This window comes from Parasteatoda tepidariorum, chromosome 5, assembly GCF_043381705.1.
Source record: "Parasteatoda tepidariorum isolate YZ-2023 chromosome 5, CAS_Ptep_4.0, whole genome shotgun sequence".
Lineage (NCBI taxonomy): Eukaryota > Metazoa > Arthropoda > Arachnida > Araneae > Theridiidae > Parasteatoda > Parasteatoda tepidariorum.
The window spans coordinates 70714414-70737613 of record NC_092208.1 but is presented as its reverse complement, the minus strand read 5'-3'; the positions used below and the strand labels follow the sequence as shown (position 1 = coordinate 70737613).

The window sequence follows — 23200 nt, the reverse complement described above, 5'->3', positions numbered from 1 at the left end:
ACATATATACAGTGGTGGCCGAAAGTGTGGACATTTTTTGAAAGTTTCATGTTTTTCAACTTTGTGTGCTTGTAGAATACATTAATTTTCACTTAAATGCATTGATACCAGTTGATAATTGAGTGAATTGATACCAGTTATTAATTTTTTCCAGGTGCGTATGAACCCTGCTAGGACAAACTTTTGATGACACAGTGTTATTAGACAGCACGATACCTTTCAGAGAGGAATAAAAAAGGGAGAGTTTCCATTTTTAGATAAGGTGAAATAGCGCCTAGTAAATTTTAGAACTCACATAGTTTTTTTTTTTCAAAATTGTAAAGTAATAAAATTATGCAATTATTATAAAATTGTGGTTTGAGTAAGTAATTTAAGACCACAATTTCCTCTGTTTTAAGATTTTTTCAAAAAATATAATTTAGTACAGTTTAAACTAATAAAAGCCTAAAATTAAAAAAAAAATTAACGTAAAAAAACTAAAAATATTTATCAAATGTCTAAAAACAAATAAATGTGTAATACTAAATTACCTTTCGAAAAATGCTGATTTCAGAATGGCATTGGTAAATTTTTATCAGAAAAAAAATTGAAGATTATCTAAAATACCGCACGATTTATATCTGTAATTGTGATTTAATGACTGTCTGGTATTTTGCACGTATCGAATGATTCGGCTGGAGTAAATATCTATTTTTTTTTGTGAAAATTAAATGAAGAAGAATTGAAAGCGTAAAAATGTACTTGCACTTCAAGAAGAAGAAAACCTCCAATACCCACACATGTGACCTGCGACGTTAGCGTCGGCTAATCTTTATCAGCAAACTGGCATATTAAAGTTGAGATAAATTTTGCTACATAAGTTAGAATGATAATCAACGATAAGTTAATTTAATACAGAGCCGTATCGCTCATCTGATTGGTTGAAACATAATTCTTTCTCGTCTTTTATTTAACTTATAGTTATAATTTGTGAATGTATTTTATTGTAACCGTAATATACTTTTGTTTTGTGTTTCTGGAAACTTCAATGCATAATTAGTTTGTTTATGTTCCACATGACTTCGTGCCTGTCTTTGTGTTAGGTCTCAGTGTAAATATACAGTGACAGAATTGAAATCTTTGAGAAAGAATTTTTGTGAACGAATTTAGACTGGAAATAGAATGGAAAGAGTTGCTAACGTAAACAAATGCCACTTTCCAACAACCAATCAGGATCGAGATACCCGCACTACGTCACTTGCATTTATTTCATTGAAAATTTCCCTCCCGACTCTACTCCTTGGACAGTTAAGTCCGGCTGGGTAGAAAAAGGCCTCTTAACCCTTGCTTACCATATTTAGGAGATGAATCCCTGTAATTTTGGTTCACTTATTGTATCAGTCACATGCAGAAGGCTAATCATACTTTCAATTTTGATAAATTAAATTTTTCAATTTTGAGAATTTTTTTTCTTCATAAAGCCACTTGAGTGTAGATATTACAAAAAATAAAAATTATTTTCTAGCTATATTATTCCCAAATAGAAATGAATCCCTGTCATTTTGGTTCACTTATTGTACCAGCCATATGCAAAAAGCTAATCATACCTTCAATTTTAATAAATTAAATTTTTCAATTTTAAGAAAATAAATTTTTCATAAGCCACTTGAGTGTAGATATTACAAAAAATTAAAAAAAAAATTTAAGCTATGTTATTCCTAAATCGAAAAAAAAATCATGAAGTTTCAAAATTCAATTTAATAAATTTCAAATTTAGAAGTACTTCTAACGCAGTTTTACGTTTTACTTTTGTTAAAAAGTGGTTGTAAGAATAAAACAAGAGAAACATTTATGGATGGTTTTAATTCATATTTATCTTTGCATCTGTTGAATTATATTTCTAAAACTAATTTCAAGCCATTTACATAGTTTCGTTTCTCTCTGAAATTCAGTTTTAATCCAAACCACAATTATAAAAAATTCTATTTATATCTAGAAATTATTTGAAAGTGTTCATGAAATAGTAATTAAAAAAAAAGTAAATTTTGATGGTGTTAGTCTTTTTTCATTCAATTTCTAGAAATACCATTTAGAATTTATATTACGATAAATAAGAGTTATATGAAAGATACCAGCTGAAGACATCCACGTGTCTGGCCCGAGACTAAAGTATCTTGCTTATAATTTCAGTTATTTGAAATCTGTCAAAAAATGTAAAGAGAATGTTTTATTGTATTATTTGCGAACGAAAACCCGCATTTATATTCAAGACAGCAACTGGAAAAACTGATTGTAACTCTTGATAACGAGTTTTTAAAATGGGGAACTCGGTAAGTAAAAATTCATAATATACGAACGGTACATCATGGTTTGTTATCTGGTAAAGCTTTTAGAAAGCGAATTCCAATTGAAAATTATGCCAGCCTCAAAGCAATTATCACTAACCTGTTTCTTTCGTTTAAACATTTTTCTCTTCTCTTCAAAATGAAATAATTCCTACTTTTATGACGTCTTACGTTAAGTGACGATAACTTCGAAACCTCAAGGGATTATGCCACTCTGGAATATGTAAAGAAAATGATAAATGTTACATGAATAGTTCTTACATTAATACAAATAATTATTGTAACTTGCTTTTAAATTACTGCATGTGAGTCTAAAATTATGCCAAATAGGCAACAAATAATGACAAAGGAATGAAAGGATATTGTATTATGCTTGCAAGTATATAACCAACTTATATTCTTGGCTTACAAGAATATACTTGCAAGCCTAGAAAAAAAAACTAACATGTTTTTGAATTTATTTAGCGATTTTTTATCAGGCAATTATGATATAAATATTGATATTTTTTATTAAAATTTGCCATAAAACTGCTGATAAAATTTCCAAAAATGTGTTTATTTTCTTATTATTATTTGAATTGTATATATGTCAAAACAATTAAAACTATCCAAATATTGTGTTTAGCTTTGCAACCCGGAAAATCATGCAAATTTTAAGGTCATCTAAATATTGATGAAAATCTGAACTGTTTTAGTAGACCATTATTACCTCGAAGTATTATCTTAAGATTTAGTTAGACTTTGACGTCCAAATGATTGACAAGGTGTGAAAATTATTATGGTGATAAATCTGCAATTATAATGAGATTATATTTCTTATAAGGGTTATAATTATTATTTCACATTCATAACACTCACAGTCAAAACACAAACTGTCGATATGTCATTCATATATTACATATCTCGTATAGCAGTTATTTTTATATCTGCTTTTCAGATCTCTATCACGTATTTTAAAATTCTTCTTTGCATAATGATAATTATAGCCAAAAGATTTCGAAACTGTTAGCTATTCAAATTTGCATTTAAAATGACTTTTATTTGTATAACACTTTTTATTAGTAATTTTAATGTTGACTTAAGAAATGATAATAAAATTAGCTGTTCCTATTTCTTTGAATTATTTCGTTAATTCTTTGCATTTTTCGCATCGTTTAATTACATTACAGTCAGTAATGTTTAAGTAAATTTGTAATATTCGGAAAATCGTTTAATTTATAGAATTATAGAATTATAAAATTTTTATTAATTAATATTAATAATAGAATTATAATATTTTTATTTCAAAATGGAGTAAATTGAATGTACATATTTTTGAAATATTACACACAAAATGGTTTTTAAGGGTTTTAAAGTTTCCAGTAACGGTAGAATTATTAATGTTTTTATTAAAATATATAATAAATTAAATTTACAGATTTTTAAGTATAAAAAATAAAGTAAAGGTTAAACTTAATTGCTACATTTTCAGATAGTGCAAATAAAATAGATTGTTAGTGATTTATCACGATACCTAATTTTGAAAAAATTTTGACGTAACACTGAAATAGAAGAAAAATTGATTTCCAACTGTAATTTCTCGTAATAAAATGATTATTACTTATTCGGCTAAATGTATTGTTTTTTATTTCAATTCAGACTTAAAATTATTTTCACATCCGTTAAAAATCATGAATGTTAAATTCATTACAGTCGGTGATTAAACGCGACGTGATATGAATAGTAATGTTGAGTCTGGTATGTCATGAAATACTGAAATATATATTTAGGAAGACGTGAGATTCGTTTAAAATATTATAAAAACAGTTTGAAAGAAAAAAATAAAATAAAAATGAGTTTAATTAAAGATTAAAACTAGTTAATCCCTATTCAATTTGAATAAATTACTTCTTTTTAAAGCATTATGAAAGACCTATTAGAGTTCTCAGAGAACAAACATTGAGAGTAACGAAGTAATTATATTTATTTAAAAGCACTTACATTTTCAGTATCATGTTTTCACATTATAAATAAATGAACTGAAATTTCATCTATCATAATCATTGACTATTTATGAAATATGTTTAAGTCAGGTTTATAGTAATAGTGATTAATCAAGGATTTGTTATTGCTAGTAATCCTTGAAATTTACGAAAACACTGATGAAGTAATTATTATGTCGTGATTGTGGCATTAAAAAAATAAAAATGTTAATTAGGATTCACCGTAAAAGGAAATAAAGCTTATTTTGACTATTATATGTATTTTAATGTATTTTTGGGATGTTTTTCCCCTATATTTAAACATTAAATTACATGTTACATCACATCGTATTTGAAACGAAATTTTTTGGTCTCATCAGAAAACTCATTTTCAAGACAAATATTTTAAATCTAAGGAAACGGTGCGAGATGGCCTAGATTGAGATATGTGTCTTATGAAATATCTTTTAAGATGCGCCGCAAAAGATATTCGGTTCAAAATATTTGGTATCGCCTGCACAAAGTACCTCAGACTGTACAAAGTGTTGATACTATTAAGTGTAGATTCCGCTTGTGCTTGTACTACTGCAGTCAACTTGAAACGCTTAGATACAGTGCATTGTACAGCTTTACGTAACGCACCTTTCAATAAGTCTCCACTCTGGCACATAAATGGCACCACTTCAAACATAATCATATGATTTCTGGATAATAGCAACTTTCAAATAATAAATCATCGAAATTCCATGGTCTTTTGATTATAAGTCTTATTAGTTTGGAGATTACAAATTGTTTTAATGACAATAGTTTTAGAATTTTTAAAACTATGAACAAAAAAGAGTTTCATTCATTGATTAAGCATTGTTATTTGAATAGAGAAAATACTGTTGAAGCGAGACATATGGACACTCTGCACCAGTCATATGGACACTGATGGCCCTGAATGCTCTGATCTTCCGAAATCTGTAGTTTTTCCAGGAAACATAAAAAAAGTTCAAAAAATCGCTTTAAAAACCATGTTAGACGTAATGGCACATTTTGAACTTCACCTGTTGAGTCTGTATATTATTTTTTTACCAATCATTTCTCGGTTTTCGACGTATGCAGCTCCTTGACTCCTTATTTTCGCGTGTATCAGTGGACTAATCGTAAGACACGGATACCGCCAGATCACCGAAGTCAAGCATCACTAGCTGCGGTCAGTGTGTGGATGGGTGACCACTTTAATCTGCCTGCGAAGGGACCGAGGGAGTTTGATATTAGTCTTAGTGAAACTATTCTACCATAAAATTCTCTATTTCGCGTTTAGGAGTGCCATTCCCTCTGCAGAAAATCAAAGTAGTGAGGGCATGTCTTCGGATCATCCTCAGAGATGTTTCCTAGACCGTCGCCAATAGACCATAGTGCAGCTCTAGTGCAACGTAAATAAGCTGCTACTACCTTACTTTCGTATAATGTCATCTAACTCACACTCTTTTAAACGTGAGATTATTCCACTCAGCGATTATTTGTTGCTTGTCCAACATGTGTACCCCCTTTTAATGCTTCTATGCGTTCACTTATTCAAACGGTTTGTGCCTGGTCTGATTTCGTTAACTCATATCGAAATATCGTCTATATATATATATACTGTACAATAAATCTAAGGTTGTGGGTTGTATCCAGCACTTATCATCAATTATTAATTTCTCATCGACGCCAATATTTTGAGCATGACCTGTTTTTACTGATGGATTACGATCTGTTGAATATATATCACCATTACTCGTGCTATTTATAGCTACAAAAACCAAATACTTTCTCTATTTTCACTGTTGAAGCTATTGCTATCCTTCTGTCATTGTGGCTCATTTCTTCATGTTCAGTGAAGAAGTATTGCTCATACTCCAACTGTTTAAGCGTTTTAAGGCAGCTGTAAAATTTTCACAATGAGACTCATCCTATTTTGTGTTTTATTCATCATTTGCTTATCACTCTCCCTAAGAATGCATTTAGAATTTTATTTTGTTGGATCCTTGGTCATTTTGGTATTTTTGCAATTTGCAACCAGCTCTTATTAAAAGGGATGTCACTTTTTTCTGAACGAATCGGTCATTTTGCTTTACAATGCCCAGGCGTATACACAACTCAAACTGTATCTGATTTGATTCAAACGTCATAACAGGGAAGTATTTACAGCTCACACTGCGTCCCTTGTGACTATGACTTTATTCTTAAAATATAGAATTCATCTACTGACATTCAATTTAAACTTCACTGCATTTCCTTAACTGTTCAAGTACCCTTTCGTTCCATGTACCCTTTATGGTATTATAGAGACTAGTTAACAAAAGCCACATGAGAACTGGAAAAGAAGTATTAGTTTATGCTGGAAGTGGTTCATAGATTATTATTTCATTCAAAAATAAAATTTTAGTTTCTCATGACTTGGATCACGTGGTTAATGCTGGGTGTCTAGCTCGACTGCATTTTTTGCAATCATGCCCTAGTGGTTCGATTGTTTACGTCACTCTTTATCCACACTAATGGGAAATTGGTGATGGCCTGGGAGTCTACCTTAATGATTCCCACAAGCCACTCTACACTACAGCAATTGAAATTTGAAAGTAGATGATTGTAACAATTACTTGTCCTCCACACCATTCTTTCCAACTACCAAATCTAGCGTGGATATTTTCGGCTCTGTAATCATCGGAGATACTAAATTAGATTTCCAAACTACTAAGAGATGATCGAAAAAAGTTTAACCTTATCAAATACCCAGCCTTTAGTACGAGGCATTGAAACCAGGTTCAAGTCTAAGCAGACGAATGCTATACACTTCTCCCACATTGACTGGGTACTTTTAGTCGTTAGGAATTCCCTCTAATGTAATGTTTTCGACGTTTTCAAAGCCAAAACCGCCCTGAAACACATTGGCAGCTTTGTAGAGTCATATAGTGAAATAACCATGATCTTCAACTTTGACCTAAATTGTGTTAATATCGTAAGCACACGCAGTAATATTTTCGAACAAACCGGTTCAACATTGAACTATAATATCGGTACTTTGAACTGGCAGCCTTGTCTCGGTACTAAGGAGCGAACTTCCAGTAGTACTTTTATTATGTTAAATTTAACCATATTTCCGTTCAAGTTTAACCATAGTATCTATTATAACCGTCATTGAACAGTCAATCCAATTTTGAGTTTACGATTACAAATGAGCAACTCCTTTGCCTTGTAACTTTGAACCCAATCCAGAAGATAAGGACACTCCTGGATCAAGTATTGGGTGAAAATTTCCCTTCGAGGAGGATTTTATGGTTGAACAAACCGCATTTGTGTTAAACGGAGAGGAAAACCTCTAACGGTTACCGCCAAAACTTCTCTAGGAGCAAAGCCTTGGTACCGCGTAGTAACAATCAAAATTCCAAATGAAGCTACGGCCAAAAATATAAATTTCATGAATTCTGCTTTTTTATTTGCTGTTATTTTAAATAATCAAGTTCAGCGAATTATATTTTGTATTAGCCACCTTTGGTGACCAGCTTGGTCACCTTTCAAAATTATCTTGTGCTACATATAAACTTTAAGGGTAACCGAGCCGAATGCACAGTTCAACCCCTCCTCCATTCATAACACCTTAATTAGTTTTAAACAATATATATAATCAATTATTTTCACCATCTAGCTGTTGCCCACTGCTTTGTCCGGGATGAACTTCTTTGAATTGAATTTTAATTATTTTCAAGACAGGTCCACGATATTGTCAAAGTTCTTTATTGAATTTTAGTAATAAAGTCCGTCCGACAGCCATTAAATCACGCAAAACACCGTAAGTCTCAGTTTTGGAGATTTCAGCATAGTAGGCAGCAGAAGTATTAAATATATTTACATCTCTATCATTTGAAAACTAATTCCAATGCTCCATTACGTGCTGTACTACTTCCTCACGCACCTCTCGAACCATAATTTGAGTATCGTACAATATATATGCATGATAAAGGCAAGCTCCTTCATCATCACCAATAATAGGTATGACAGTAGGAGTTTATGTTTAAAATTTCCACAACCATTTTAGTCTAGATCAAAAATAAATCTAACTTTGTAACTAAGTTTTTATTTTGATAAAAATCCAAAATTGTTTTAAATAAACACTTAACGTGTAAAAAACAATTCAATACTAATTTAATTATTAATTAAAACTATCTTACACAATGATTCTAAAGCACTAATAACGCATAGCTAATTTCTTAACACTGACTAAATTATTAAGACAGCCTAACAAAATGAATAACTTAAGTGTTGCAATTGAATGAAGAAATACCTGAATTTAAAGTACCACATAAGAAAAATATGTATATGGATTATGTGCACTTAGTAAGTATTTATTTTGTTTTATCAGTCTTTATATTATGCCTGCAAAAGACAATTTTTAATGCACGATTTTAGGATTATAATTTCAATCAGCAATTTTCCCAATAGATAAACTCCATTTGATGACAGGCGGGATTCTACGAGTTTGATTTATTTTTTTACCACCTTAACCTTAATAACTGCAACTGTTACTTTGATTAAAGTTTGTGAGATTATAGCATAATGATAAAGCTAAATCTTTTCATTCAGAGAATTCACGTCGAAGGAAAAAGAAAAACTTCCTTTATAACAAGATTTTAATTTTTTTTTTATGGAAGTCAGAAGATCAATGAAAGTTTCTGCGACAGCTATTGAATTAAATTCGATTCGTTCGTGATTGAATCCAAGAAGATAAAGTGGACAAAGTTGAAAAAAAAAAAAGATAAAAGGAAATAAGAAAAATGGCATTCCAGTAATACGAAGGAACAAAGAGACATCAAATTGGATTGCGTGAGTTTGGTGCTGAAATTGCTATTAAATGGCAAATCATATTTAAGTTTTAGATAAATAAGCTGCTCCGATCAGACAAGATGGCTGAGTTTAGCTTACAATAATGATTTTTTTATATTGAAATGTTTATGTTCAATTTGTTTCTCGATTTGAAAAGTTAGAACATAAGAAGTTTGAATGAATCGAAAAAAACTGAAAAGCTGTCTGAATTGAGAAATTAGAAGTTAAAACTGTAATGTTAAGACTATTAAAATAACTATAAAGTTAGGACTATTAAAGAAATTAATAAGAACCGTGTTATTAACATTTTACGAATAAAAATTATGATGTCCACTTTGGAATGTTTCGAAACAGCAGGAAAATGTTTAATCCACTCAGATATTACAAACTATAGAGTACATATGCGTATTAATACGAGATGTAATACCAGAGTTCCGAATTGAGATTACGTTTGTATTTTCTGGGGCTGCAAGAGTCACAAAGGTTTGTTTCATATACTGTTTGTCTAAGATATGTACTCTGACCACCACTAAGTCTGCGGCAGTCTGGTGCTATATGGAAACAAGAAGAGGGCATTTTAGGGAGGGTAGCTTCGATGAAGAGGTCTCCTTTTCTATCGCCGAAACCAGTCCTAAAGAGGGACCCCGCACCCCTACTTAAAATAATCATACCTCGTTGCCATAGTCACCGCCACAGCTCCAGACGAATGTCTGGCAGAGTACCTAAGTTAGACAAACAATATGATACCATGGGAAGATCCGAGCGAAAACGTGTTTGCATTCATGGTCCTGAAGGAGTTAAACTATTACGACTTTTCCTATTAAAATCGCTTTTAACATAGAATTCTGTAAAAGCCACCATGAGTGTATAGTTTTAAAATTCTTGTCAGAAGAAATTAATATTTAGCTAGACAGCTTACACAGGCCTGACCGTAACTAAAAATTGAATCACTTGGGAGGAAGGTGGTGCGAAAAACATTTAAATCACTTTTTTTTTCTTTAAAATAATCTTTATTTATTAATTTCTTTTTTTAAAAAGAAAATCGGTTTTTATGAGAGAAAAAAAAACAATGAACCAGAAGCAAAAGTGGAGGTTGGAGATCTGAGCAAATAAGGTTGCAGTACACTATAAGGTGCTATTACGTAAACAATCTTACGTAAATTATTTAAATGTTACTATAAAAATACTCAATATACATATTATAAGAACATGTTTCTATGAACTAAAATAAAGAACCAAAATTTACTTTTAAAATTTTTTTAAATAATATAGTTATTAGTAAAAATATCCTAAAAAGTATGATTTTGCGTTAAAGCAATAATATTTACTAGTTAAACTGCCAACGAATCTCAATTTCTACGAATTACGCTTCAAGTTCAAAAGCTAAAGAGTATGCATTCCGCTTCGAGATAAATCACTGATGCGCATCAATTCATTTTGAATGGCATAAATCCCATTTTGATATGCATAAAACCCACTATGAGTCAGACTTGAAAGCTACGTTCCATACGTATGGCTCAAGCCATAGTTAAGCATCAAATTTTCTTTGAGTTAGATAGTTGATGAGTCAATTCCATTTTGAGTTAGACTGCAGATGTGTATCAATTACGTTTCCAGTTCAAAAGCTAAAGCGTATGGATTCCGCTTTGAGATTGATCACTGATGCGCATCAATTCGTTTTGATGGTATGTTAAATCCCACTTTGAGTCCCATTTGAAAATTTCGTTTAGAGTTAATCCATTGTTAGGCATCAAATCTTTGAATTAGATAACTGATGTATCAATTCCATTTTGAGTTACATTGCAGATGTGTATCAATTCCACTTCGAGTTAGGTTGAAAATATATATAGGAAAGGGGGTAAGAATAAATTTTCCTCTTTGAAACTTTAAAACTACATATATTTCAATTAATTAGAATGACGAAAAAATTCAGAAAAGTATAAAAATCAATTTATAGAAGTGTTATTGTACGCTTCGTTTTTATCACGATGACCAATTAACTCGACACTACTACTATTAAAGAAGGGCGATTTCAAAACATAAAATTTTTTTTCTTCTAAATTCATTAAAATTCTCAATTAAATTTAATAAATTTTTACATTTTTTGGATAAATCAGTGATGTTATTTACCACCAACATTTGATAAGTCTCAAATATCATCTAATAAAATCCGCAAGTGAGACTAGAAATCGACTTTTTAAATTTATTAAAATAGGTACATCATATGGTTAATTATTACATTATTCCTTAAAAACTAAATAATAAGTGATTATGATTGATAGTGAGCAAAGAAAATTTAATGCAAAAAATAACTTTTAGTGAATATTCATTACTTTTTTTTTATTTTACTTATCTATAGTCGAAAAAAATTTTGAATAGTAAGGTGAGCAATTTTTCACATCATTTTAAAGAATGCAATTTTACATAGCAAAATACAATATTTCAGCAAAATTGGAGGAATATTTTCTGATGAATAGAGTTTTGAAAGAAATCGTGTTTTTAAATTTCGATTTCTCAGGAACTATTCGACCGATTCACTTAAATTTGTATTTTGCTATTTAAAACTGCATTCTTTAAAATGATGTAAAGAACTGCACACCACGCAGTTTAAACATTTTTCTACTATTATTAAGTAAAATAATAAATATTTAGTAAAAGTTATATTTTGTATGGAATCATCTTTGGATAAACGAGTTTTATAATTGTGGACAAAAAATTTTCAAAAGTTCCCAAGATGTGGTAAAATACGCAAAAAAAATATATATATATATATATAGCATTATATATTTATAATAATGTTATTATAGCATAATATATAGCATTAAGGAGTCTTAACTTTGAAACTAACTGAACTCCTGACTAAACTATTGGGACCGAATTTCTGAGGTTGTGGCTATCCTCTTTATTTTGGGGGTCAAAAATCCGAATCCGTTAAGAAAAAGAAAGAAAGGTTTATTCAGAGAAAGAACGTTTCCGAGTCTAAATTCGTTATTTAAAATATCATCTGCACTAATTAATTAGCATATTTAAGGACACCTCTTCGAACCATTAAAATTGAGTCCTAGAACATGAAGATCTGATCATTAGATCAAAAGCTCAAGATAGACAATTTATTATTTTTATTTTTTTGCTCATTGTACATTGAGCACTAAAAAATGTATCGTCTTAACGAACTTTTGCTTTTAAATTCGGATTTTCATGTATAATGACATTGAGTGCCAATTTTATGAATCAAATGGTTTACCCTAAATAAGCTAATGAGATACACACACATAATTATTTTGATTAAATTTAGACACAAAAACGCATTTATTCCTTTTGTTTTTGAACAATCTTTGGATTTTTAACCATAAAATAAGGGGAGGGGGGCGCAACAATCTGGAAGTTAATGTCCATATTAGTTAAATCACAAGAGCATTTGAAAGTTCGGCCCATAAATATTAAAATGTTAATTTTCCTTTGCTTATTTTGCATCATCTCGGAACACGTTCAAGCAAAATGCTAATTCGTGTACAATGATGAAACTCATTTGCTCAAAGATAATTCTAGTATAAAAATAAATTTTAATAATAATTTTGCATGTGCACACATTTTTTTATTATGTTATTTACTAATTGCTGAAATTTTCTTAATTGTTATGTATTCAAGTTTTTATATCATTTCACATTATGTAATTTTAAATAAAAAAAAATGCATAATTTGAAGGAAATCAGTGAATAGCTTTCAAATAATAAAATTTTTAAAAAAAGTCAGATATTTTATTTTTGTTGCTCAAAAATGATTTGGCATAATAAAAATAATATAGTAATATTACAAATCGAGGCATGAATGATTTTCAAAAAATGAAATAATTTACGCAGTGATGCTTTGTAATTTTAAACAATAAATTTTTGTTTTTGATTATACGTTTGATTTTGTTTTTGATTGTTATGACATACTAGTACATATTTCATTACACAAATTGTTGTATATGTACTGTTATAATATTTAAAATGAGAAGGCTATTCTTAGAACATTTTATATATTTTTGTGATGTAAATTGTTATGTTATTTAAAATTAGTAAGTTATTCTTAGGATATTTTATATCTTGAGCATATTTTATTTATTTATTTTTTTTTGTAATATAAATCTTTGTATAGTTGTCCTATTAAAAATGTTTAAGTCATTCTTGGAATATTTTTTTAATTTTTGTGATATAAATTGCTGTATTGTTACATTATTTATAATTTGCTTGTTATTTTTAGGATATTTTATGTGAAAATAAGACTAAGTAGTTTATGTACGTTTCTTATTAGGGGTCTAAAGTCATTAATGAAATACATATTATTTATTTGGTAAAAAAATATTATTAATTAATTTAGATATTTCATATTTAAAATATTTTTATGTTTAAAATATTCTTTTTATTTAAAAAATTAAAATGGCAAAATAATGCAATTCTTTTACTGTTATTGTTCATTATTAACTACATTATATAGAAGTTTTTTTCATGACATTATTTGATGTAGAAAGTGTAAGTTGGGCATTCAAAAAAAAAATAATAATAAATAAATAAATAAAGTGTCTTATAAAATAAAGTTTTTTATTACCTCGATAAATGCAAATAACGATAGTTATAAATAATTAACGGTCTAAATAAGATCATCCACGTAAAGATTACAGTCTTATTTCAACACATTTTTTTAAATAATTTTTTTATTCGAAAACTTACCTACATGGTAGCAATATATTAATATAATTATAGTATGTTTTATTTTTAGAAAAAATAATTATTAAAAGATAAAGGCTTTTCAAATTAGCATTATCTACTAGCCTTATCTAAAGAAGTAAAATTTTGCCATCAAAAACGGCCACCAGTAAAATGCCGTTGCGACTATTAGGTGGTTTTTTCTTCTTCTTCTAATCAAAACGATTGGAAGAAAAAAAAAACAGTTTTTTTCCCCACCTGTTCCCTAAATGTGCATCCCTTATTGCCGACAGAGGTCCGGTGGTCGTCCTTCGACCAATGAGATTTCATCGGTGGTTTCTGGATCTTGCGGTATCGTCTGAGCCAAAGGGGTGGTCGACAAGAGAGAGTCGTGTGTGAAACACCTGACATTTACCTGTCTTTCTGTAATAGCTATCATACCAGTGGTTGAGGATAACTAATACGGGACCTGCCGTCCGCGTGCCGAGACCATGCGGCATCCCTGCAGGTGACCATGCATCCCTGCTCACTGACTATCAAGAATCTTCATTTCTTGATTTTGATATTTAGCATCTTTAATTTTTGTCAACACCTTAGGTAAGTCCACATTTTTTTTCAAAATTTAATAAACAAAAAAATTATTGGTTTCAAAATAAAAAAAATCTCTACGTCTTGAAATTTTGACAAATGTATGTCTGAAAAAATACATCTTTTGCTTGAATAAGTGTTTCATAATTAAGAAAAAATCTGCCAGAAAAAAAATTTACATCTTTTTTAAAAACTTTTCTAAATATATGTCCGAAAAATTCATATTTTGCTCGAATATATGTTTTATAATTAAAAGTAAATATATCTAAATAAAACCTATTTTGCATGTCTTCCTTAAATTATGCTAAATATAATATATCCAAGAAAATACATATTTTGCTTGAATAAATGTTTCATTATTTAAAGTAAATCTTTCAGCAAAAAAATTCTTTTTTCACATCTTAAAACTTTTCTAAATATATATCCAAGAAAATGCATATTTTGCTTGAATAAATGTTTCATTATTAAAAGTAAATCTATCTAAATAAGAATATTTTTTTCTTTGTCTAAACACACTACAAAAATCGATGTTTTGCTCATAAATACAAATAAAAAAATATTTTAAATTTTGGCTTCATACATCATTAAAGATGAAAACCATCGCTTAGGATGAAAGTCAAAAGTAAATAATTGCTGACACGGTAAAAAACTTTGGATCAAATAGCGGTAAAAGTACCGGCACTCAGGGTGCCAGTACTTTTTACCGTAAAATTGATTTTTACTGTAAAACTTTCCGGAACAAAAAATGTGATATACCATCATTTTTATGTAATATTAATTGTATAATCACTGAATGACTGTATTTAAATAAATATCACGGTATAAAATTTTACGGTAAAAATGGATAATAATATAACATTTTGACTATGAAATTTATATAAAATTAAAAATATAATAAAATAAAAAAATGGATATAAAATTTTACGGCTGCTGTACTCAGGGGGCCAGTACTTTTTACCGTAATTTGATACTGAATTTTTTACAGTGTAAACAGTTATATCCATTTGAGACCCTACCTTTAAATAATTGCTATTATAATTTCCAAGTAAAAATCTTATTAATCGCTAATTGCTTTGTTTTATGAACGATGTCAAACGATAAGAATCAATATTTAAAATGTTTATGTAGTTTAAACTATTTCAAAAATTGAATTTAGAGTGGTTATTTTTTGAATGCGCTGTTTTATTCATTTTTTAGAAAATATGTAAATAAAGCATCTTTTACTAAATTGTTTGATTGAAAATACAAAAAAATTAGTGAAAAATAATGTTGCGATTAAAAAAAATATTTTCATCTTATAAAATTCAAATTAAGATATTTTTTTAAAAATTTTATATATGTTTTTTTTAAATAATGAATGATTTAAAATCAATTCCAGAAATTTCGTAGCATAATTTTCCAATAAAATTCATTAAATTCTTACACTTTATTCAGAATTACCATTTGTGTCTTCATTTCAATACATTTATTATTACTATTTTTTTTCTCATATCAATACTTTCAATTTGAAATCTTTTATTTTTGAAAATTTTATTAAGAATGCTCATTTTTGTTTTCATTTCAGTATAATAACTTTTGTAAGATAGTTTTTTTTTTAAATTAGAGAATTTAATGAAAAATTGTATTTGTATTTTCATTTCAGTACAATATTTTTTTAGAATATTGTCTTTAATGTAAAAATTCTAAATAAAATATTCTAAATAAGAATTTCAATCATTGTAAAATTTTTTATTGCTGTTAACATAAATATTGATCTTTTATTCTTTTGTTATTATGAAAATACTCAAATTTTTGTTAAATATGAATTCTTGAACTTCACATTTAACACACCACTGTTAAATATAAAATAAAAAAATTAATGGCGAAATGAATGAAAAAATTCATGAGTAAATAAAATTCTTTTTAAATAACACATTTTAAGTGAATGATTTCAATTTTTGAAGGGGAAAAACAGTTTTAAGAAACAAAATTATTCGCTGCAATTATGATCGTTGGTGATTAATAACAAACAGTGAGTAAACAACCTCTAACACAATTGGCAAAATTTATGATTTTTATAAATAAATAAAATAAAAAAATCATAATTTTTTTTTACCTAAATCGGATTTTTTTTAAATTCAAATTAGGTTTTCATTTTTTTTTTTAATTATAAGCCTCTATCATCTAATAAAATGTGTTAACAGTATTTTATATTATTTAAAAAAATTGTTGCTAAATAGTTGATATTTCTAACTAAAATTATTCAAAAATTACTATTAAATTATTACAACCAAGTCACTGAATAAATAAAATTACGTTTATTTTCTTTCAAGCCAAACATCCTGAACTTTTAAAGACAGGGAGTAAATTTATCAGTTAGATAAACAATGAAGAGTAAGTTAGTTTCGATCACTCTTCATTGAAGAAGAAAAAATATTGTTAGTTTCTCTGAGTCGAACAAAGTGTCTACTATTAAAGGTATATTCAATATTCATAATCACTAACCACGTATTAAATATGTTCCAAAAACACATAAAGGATTCAAATAAATATAAAACTAACTGGTTATAATTGAAATACGTTCATTATCTGCAAATTATTTTACATGCAGCTAATGGAAAGTCATACTTTAAAAGTTATAATAATTTTAAAGCTTAGTCATTTCATAGTCATTTCAATAACAACGTTAGTCCTTTAGTCTCTAATTTTATTTATTTATTCTATTTTCTAATTCTATTTAGAAGTTTAATGATTTTTTTTTTTTAAAAATGAAGCGATTTAAATCGCAATTTTAATCATGATTTAAATCAGGGGATTTAAATCATGCAATTCCTGCCTAATCATTTTTATAAGAATGAAGAGTAAAGCAAATCAAACACTTTCCTCCCTATAAACATAATAATTTATTCTGTTGTTCTTGTAACGTTCTTGGCAACAAGTAAAACTTTGAATGTATCATTAATTATGTGATCTTCGTACATTTATTAAAAAAGACATTTATGCAAGCATTGCATAATAAATCATTTTTAATTGTCTTTAAGTAAACTTATTATTCTGCGTTTGTTACTATTGACTTTCATTTTAATAAATTTTGCGTTCAATAGCTTTTGGTTCAACTTTATAACGTATCATCCCAATTTCAAACTCAAATTTTATTAAAATTTGTACAGCCTATTTTTTATTCTTTAAAGTCGCAGTTCCAACTTTTACTAAACTTTAAAGCGTTATAAATAAAATTCAATAACATGAATTGGAATTCGAAGGTTATAAAAAGTTTTTAGCTTGAATACTTAAAAAAAAATCAATATTTAAATGATGGTGATGCAAAAAGAGCAGTTTTAAATGGAAGTTTTTCTTTTATTTGTACTCATTGATATTAAAAGAACTAATCATTAAACAATTATTTTTAAATGTTATTTTCAAGAAATATTTATTTATTTTAAAGAATTTATATATTTCTAAAACATAAAAGAGAAAATGGTACATAATGTTGTATTAATACAATATAATTTAAAATATATTCTTCTCTCGTATTGTCATTTGATTTTTAAAGAATTAAAACAGTTTTATAAATTTTTTACTTAATTTTTTTATTTTCTTTTTTTTGTGATTCGAATATAGAATCCTGTACAAGAATTTTACGCAAAAATCAAATGGAGATTTTTCTACAAGTGATCCTGCATTGTGAAAAATTACGGATCAAATTATATTAAGGAAGTACCGGGACACTCTGAGTGCCAGTAATTTTAACCGTAAAATCCTTTCTTAACGGACAAAAAACTGATATACCGTTAATTTTTACAATAATAATTACGGCAAAATCACTGAATTATTCTAATTAAATAAATATTACTGAAAAATGTACAGTAAAATATTTTACATTAAAAATGAACTTCACGGATGTTGAACCCAAAGTGCCGGTACTTTATATAGTCATTTGACCTGGAAATTTTTACAGTCCTCATATTTTTGTATTCTAAGTTAATATTATTATTTTTTCTTCATTACTTGATAGTAAGACTCTACTTTTTATGTGAACTTGCATCGGTTCTCTAAAAGCTCGGAGATTAGAAGTGTTGCTAAATCAAATAAAAATTAACGCTTTTATTGTTTATGCTATAAATAAATTCTAAATATAAATAAAGAAAACTTGACTATAAAAAATAGGTTGAAAAATTTTAAATTTAAATAAGTAGTAAATAAAATTACGAATGTAAAAAAAATTACCTAAACACATCTGATTAAAAGTTTTACCAAGCCATTTAAAGTGAAGGGTATCGCATGCAGAAAAAAAAAAATTCTGGTAAAATTACCGCACTGCTTTATAATTACATTTTTGGTTCATATAGCAACGGTTTACCGGAAATTCATGTTTTCAAAATTATGGCTTTTATTATCATACATTTAATAAACAATACAAAATTGGAAAGTAAAACTGACCAAATAACTAGATTTTATGACATGCTCAATGGTATCATGATAAAATAACCAATTTTTACCACGTTTACCAAATTTTATCACGGCTTATAAAATCATACTTTATTGTTAATTTTTATCAAAATCATTACCGAAGCGCTTCGATAAAAATTACTGAGCTTTTTGGTGTTTCCGTAAAACCAGAAAGACGGTAAATTGTACCATATTCTGACGATACTTTTCTTCTTAGTGCGAAGTTCTATCACCGGTGGCAACTTGATTCATAAGTAAAAACCGTTCCATAATAAAAACAGCCGATGGATAATACTGATAACATTTGCAAGCAATATGCTGTTAGTATTAAAAGTGTGGAGCGTTAACCTCCGTAACTCCTTAATATGACCACGTGCTTCGAATAATGATATGAATGTAACCAAATATAAATTTAGCTAAATTAAAAATGGAAGGTGAATCCACCCTTTTGCCTAGGACGTGACTCAAAGAAATACTAAATATTTTGATTAAAAAAAAACATTTTTTATTGAAAACTAGTTCTATAACCTCTTATTGAGGGCCGCGATAGCCTGGTTGGTAGGGCACTGGGCCCATGTCCAAGAATTCTTAGGTTCGATCCCAGACCGGCTAAAGAGTGTAGTAAATGGTGACTGATGCAAGTTAAATCTGTCGAGTTGCAAAATCCTCCATGTTCCCATAACAAATCAATACCTCTGAGGGTACTGATGCAGGAGTTTCCTTGTCTTCTGGATTGATTGAAAATTAGAAGACTACGGAGTTGCACATTAGTAGTCGTAGTAAACCCAAAATTGGGTCGGCTGTTAACCCCTTTTTGAGCCCCGAGAGCTCAGGGGACGGAGAGTTCACCTTCCAATGAGGTGAACCGGGTTCGAATCCCACCGATGGCCTGTCGATACGAATCTGCATTTGGCTTGCACCGATCACAGTTCTGACGTGAAATATTCTCAGTGGTAGACGGATCAAGGGTTAGAGTCCCCTTGCCGTCGGGCTAACCGTGTAAGGTTCTCGTGGATTTTCCTGTCCATGTAATGGAAATGCGAGATAGTTCCATCAAAAAGTCCTCCACGAAAGCAAATTTCTCCCAATACTTGATCCAGGAGTTCCCTTATCTTCTGGATTGGGTTCAAAATTACAGGGTTACGTAGTTGAACATTAGTAGTCGCAAACCCAAAGTTTGAGTCGGCTGTTCAGCGACGGTTATAAAATTAAATATAATCCCTTATTAAAGAAAACACGAGAACAGAATTTTCCTATACTTGATCATTGATCGACAACATCATTAAAGCTGCACCCATTTTATTTTGTGTTTATTTAAAAATAATTTCGGGATAACTGAACATATTCAACCATTAAAATACCATTAGTGATTTCTTTTTATTCTTAAAAAGGGAAATCTTTATTGAAGAAATCATATATTAGGAAAACAATAACAAATTTTTGATAGTGACAACAAATGAGAAAAACCATTTATTAATTATTCAAAGTTAGTTGTAGCGGAGTTTAAAAGCTATTTTATTTACGAAAAATCCTTAAAACTTGCCTTAAAGTTTTGAAATGCCTACTAAAGTTTTGAAAGTTTAAGAACTAAAGGCTTGCTGGGAATTGATTAAAAATATCCAATATTACATTTTCTATTAGCCGTAATGTATTTTATATTAACGATATAAATGTTTTATCGAATTTTAATACACAAACCCATAATTTACAGATTTTTCCAATTTCTTTAATAATCGGATATTAGAAAGTAATCAAAATGTCGTTAAAGTCAAAATCAAACACTTTCCGTTCAACCTCATCGGGGAATTAATTATTGGCGAATTCATCTATGCACGTAAACTTAATATTAGTTATTAGAAAAGAAAACAAATCGTTATCTATGCCATTTAAAATGCCATTACGCTCATGAGAAGAAAAAAAATATTTACCTTACTAAGATGTGCTAGGAAAAAAGTACATACATTAAATATTGACTTTTGTTGAAATGTACATAAGCAAAATAGCATAATCAATAAAGAGTTTTGGTCAGTACAAATTAAGGATACGCTGGATTTTTGTTAACTTGCTTCTAATTTGTTTCTACTTAGAGTTAGTTTTTCTCATAACTCCCATCCCAATCCCTCCCTCTTGGACTTGGGTTCCCCACCCTCCCTACACAAGACATTTTCTGTCAAATAATTTCGACAGCAATTATGTAAAATTTTTGAACTTTATATCGTTCTTTAAAGTCTATTCTTGAAGAAAAAAAAAGTTAAAATTTTCTGCAAATGCAATGCTTTTTCTAGACAAAAAAAAAACCAACAGCTTATTTTGTTTATGCAGACAGTAGACTAAAAATACTATTTGTTTTATAAGCTCACCTAATACAAAAAAAAAATGTATGATTTTGATTTGAAACTTTCTTTGAAGCAATATTTTGTAAACTGAGAAAAATTTCAAAACTAGTAAACTAATTTTAGAATAACTTGTAAGGAAAATACAATTAAATATTTTGAACGAATTTTTTTCTATACTGTAAAGCAAGTCGATCAAGCATGCGATGTGCTGCTTAATTTTGAACCGCTATAACTAGTCAACATGTCGAACAATACAGTAAAAGATTTCTTCTGTACTATATTTATGTTATTTTATAGATCGAAATTATATAGATCTTATAAATCGAATTCTAGATCGAATTATGAATGTTATATATCGATTTTTGCTTCTTTAAGTTTTCACGAATTAAATTTTGAAATATTCTTAGAATTAAGGAATATTTATGATACAGGACTTTCTAATCAGGAAATTAATAAATAGATCGAAGAAAATGTTTAACATATAATAAAATAACTTTTAATGGGTTAATTTACTCTAATACAGTGTTTCCCAACGTGGGGCCCACGCCCCACTGGGGGGCAATTTGATTGTTAAGGGGGGCAATTCGAAAATGGACTCGACACGAGTTTAACCCTTTTGATCCGGGCCATTTAAATGCAATACTAGATTTCGGTGCCAAAATTGAAAGAAAAAATCAAATTCTTAAATAATTGCAGCCAATAAATATTATAAATTCTTTTGACGAGACCAGAATATCAACTGGGTTTTTGGCATCTTCAAGTTAACCTCCCTGCAGTAGACTTCACGTGGACTTTCAAACTTTAAAGAAAAATTTTGAAAAGAGGACAACAGTAAAGTCTCTATTTACTGCTCACACTTCAACTCATAATCATATTCTTGAGGCTAGTTATAAATTTTTTTTATTCAGTCTCTAAATCTGGAAAAAATCATACTACAGGAGAGAATTTAATAAAACTGTCAATATCAGCATCTCTTAAAACGATTCTTGAAAAAGATGACAAAGATGCAAAAGCTATGCCACTCAGAAACAATACTGTTAGCAGATGAATAGACGAAATGAGTGAAGATATTGAAAACAACATGCTGAAAACAAGAAAATTCTCAGTGCAAATGGATGAATCAACTTTGATAGACAGTGTGGCAGTTTTGATAACTTACGTAAGATATATTGATAAGGGGCATTTTGCTAAACTGATGTTGTTCTGTAAAGGATTAGAAAGCACTATGACTTCCAACGATATATATATATATATATAATAAGCTAAAAAAGTATATAGATGTCAATAATATACCAATAAATACATAACATCTTGTGCTGCAGATGGTGCTCCTGAGAAAAATGGCCGCTTAAAATTGATGAAAGATGAGAAACCAGAAATGATTCTCGTGCATTGTGTTATTCATAGGGAAAACTTGGTAGCTAGAAACATCTTGCCTGTTCTCAATGAAGTACTACATTCAGTAATAAAGAGCATCAATGATATTAAAGCTAATGCCAAATGTGAGCTTCTCTTCAAGCTATTTTGTGAGGAACAAAAGGCAGACCATGTTAGACTTTAACTTCACACTGAAGTAAGATGGCTCTCTAAAGTTTTTAAGCGAAAAACATAAAATTAAGTATCTGTAAATAGTTGATGATAAAGCATTTGTGAGTTATTCAGCCGATATCTTTGAAAAACTAAATATATTAAATAAGCAACTTCAAGGAACAAATAAAACTCTTGTTGATGCAAAAGCGAAGATATTTGGTTTCATTACCCTTATTGAGTTATGTCAGATATATATTAACAACATTGGCACCAAAAATGTGAAGTAAATAATACCACTTTACTTGTTATTGACGATCATCTGAAAATTCTATCGGCTGATTTAAAAGAAAGATTCTCTGATTTAAAACAAATTGATTTTCCAACATGGATGATGCAGCCAAAGTTAATGGATTTGTCTGATATATCAGTATCAAGAGGAACTTGCAAAAATGCAAAATGATGAGTCAGTTAAAACTTTATTTAATATAAAGGGAGTG

General features: G+C 28.9%; 1 protein-coding gene across 1 annotated transcript in view; it reads left to right on the top strand.

Annotated features, from left to right (window-relative positions):
- Positions 1 to 14201: 14201 nt before the first annotated feature.
- Positions 14202 to 23200, top strand: part of LOC107447185 (protein Wnt-7b-like) — a 150826-nt gene continuing 141827 nt past the window's right edge. The window contains 1 exon segment of the mRNA NM_001323817.1: positions 14202 to 14418. Coding sequence (NP_001310746.1) covers positions 14336 to 14418 — 83 coding nt within the window. The 5' untranslated portion in view covers positions 14202 to 14335.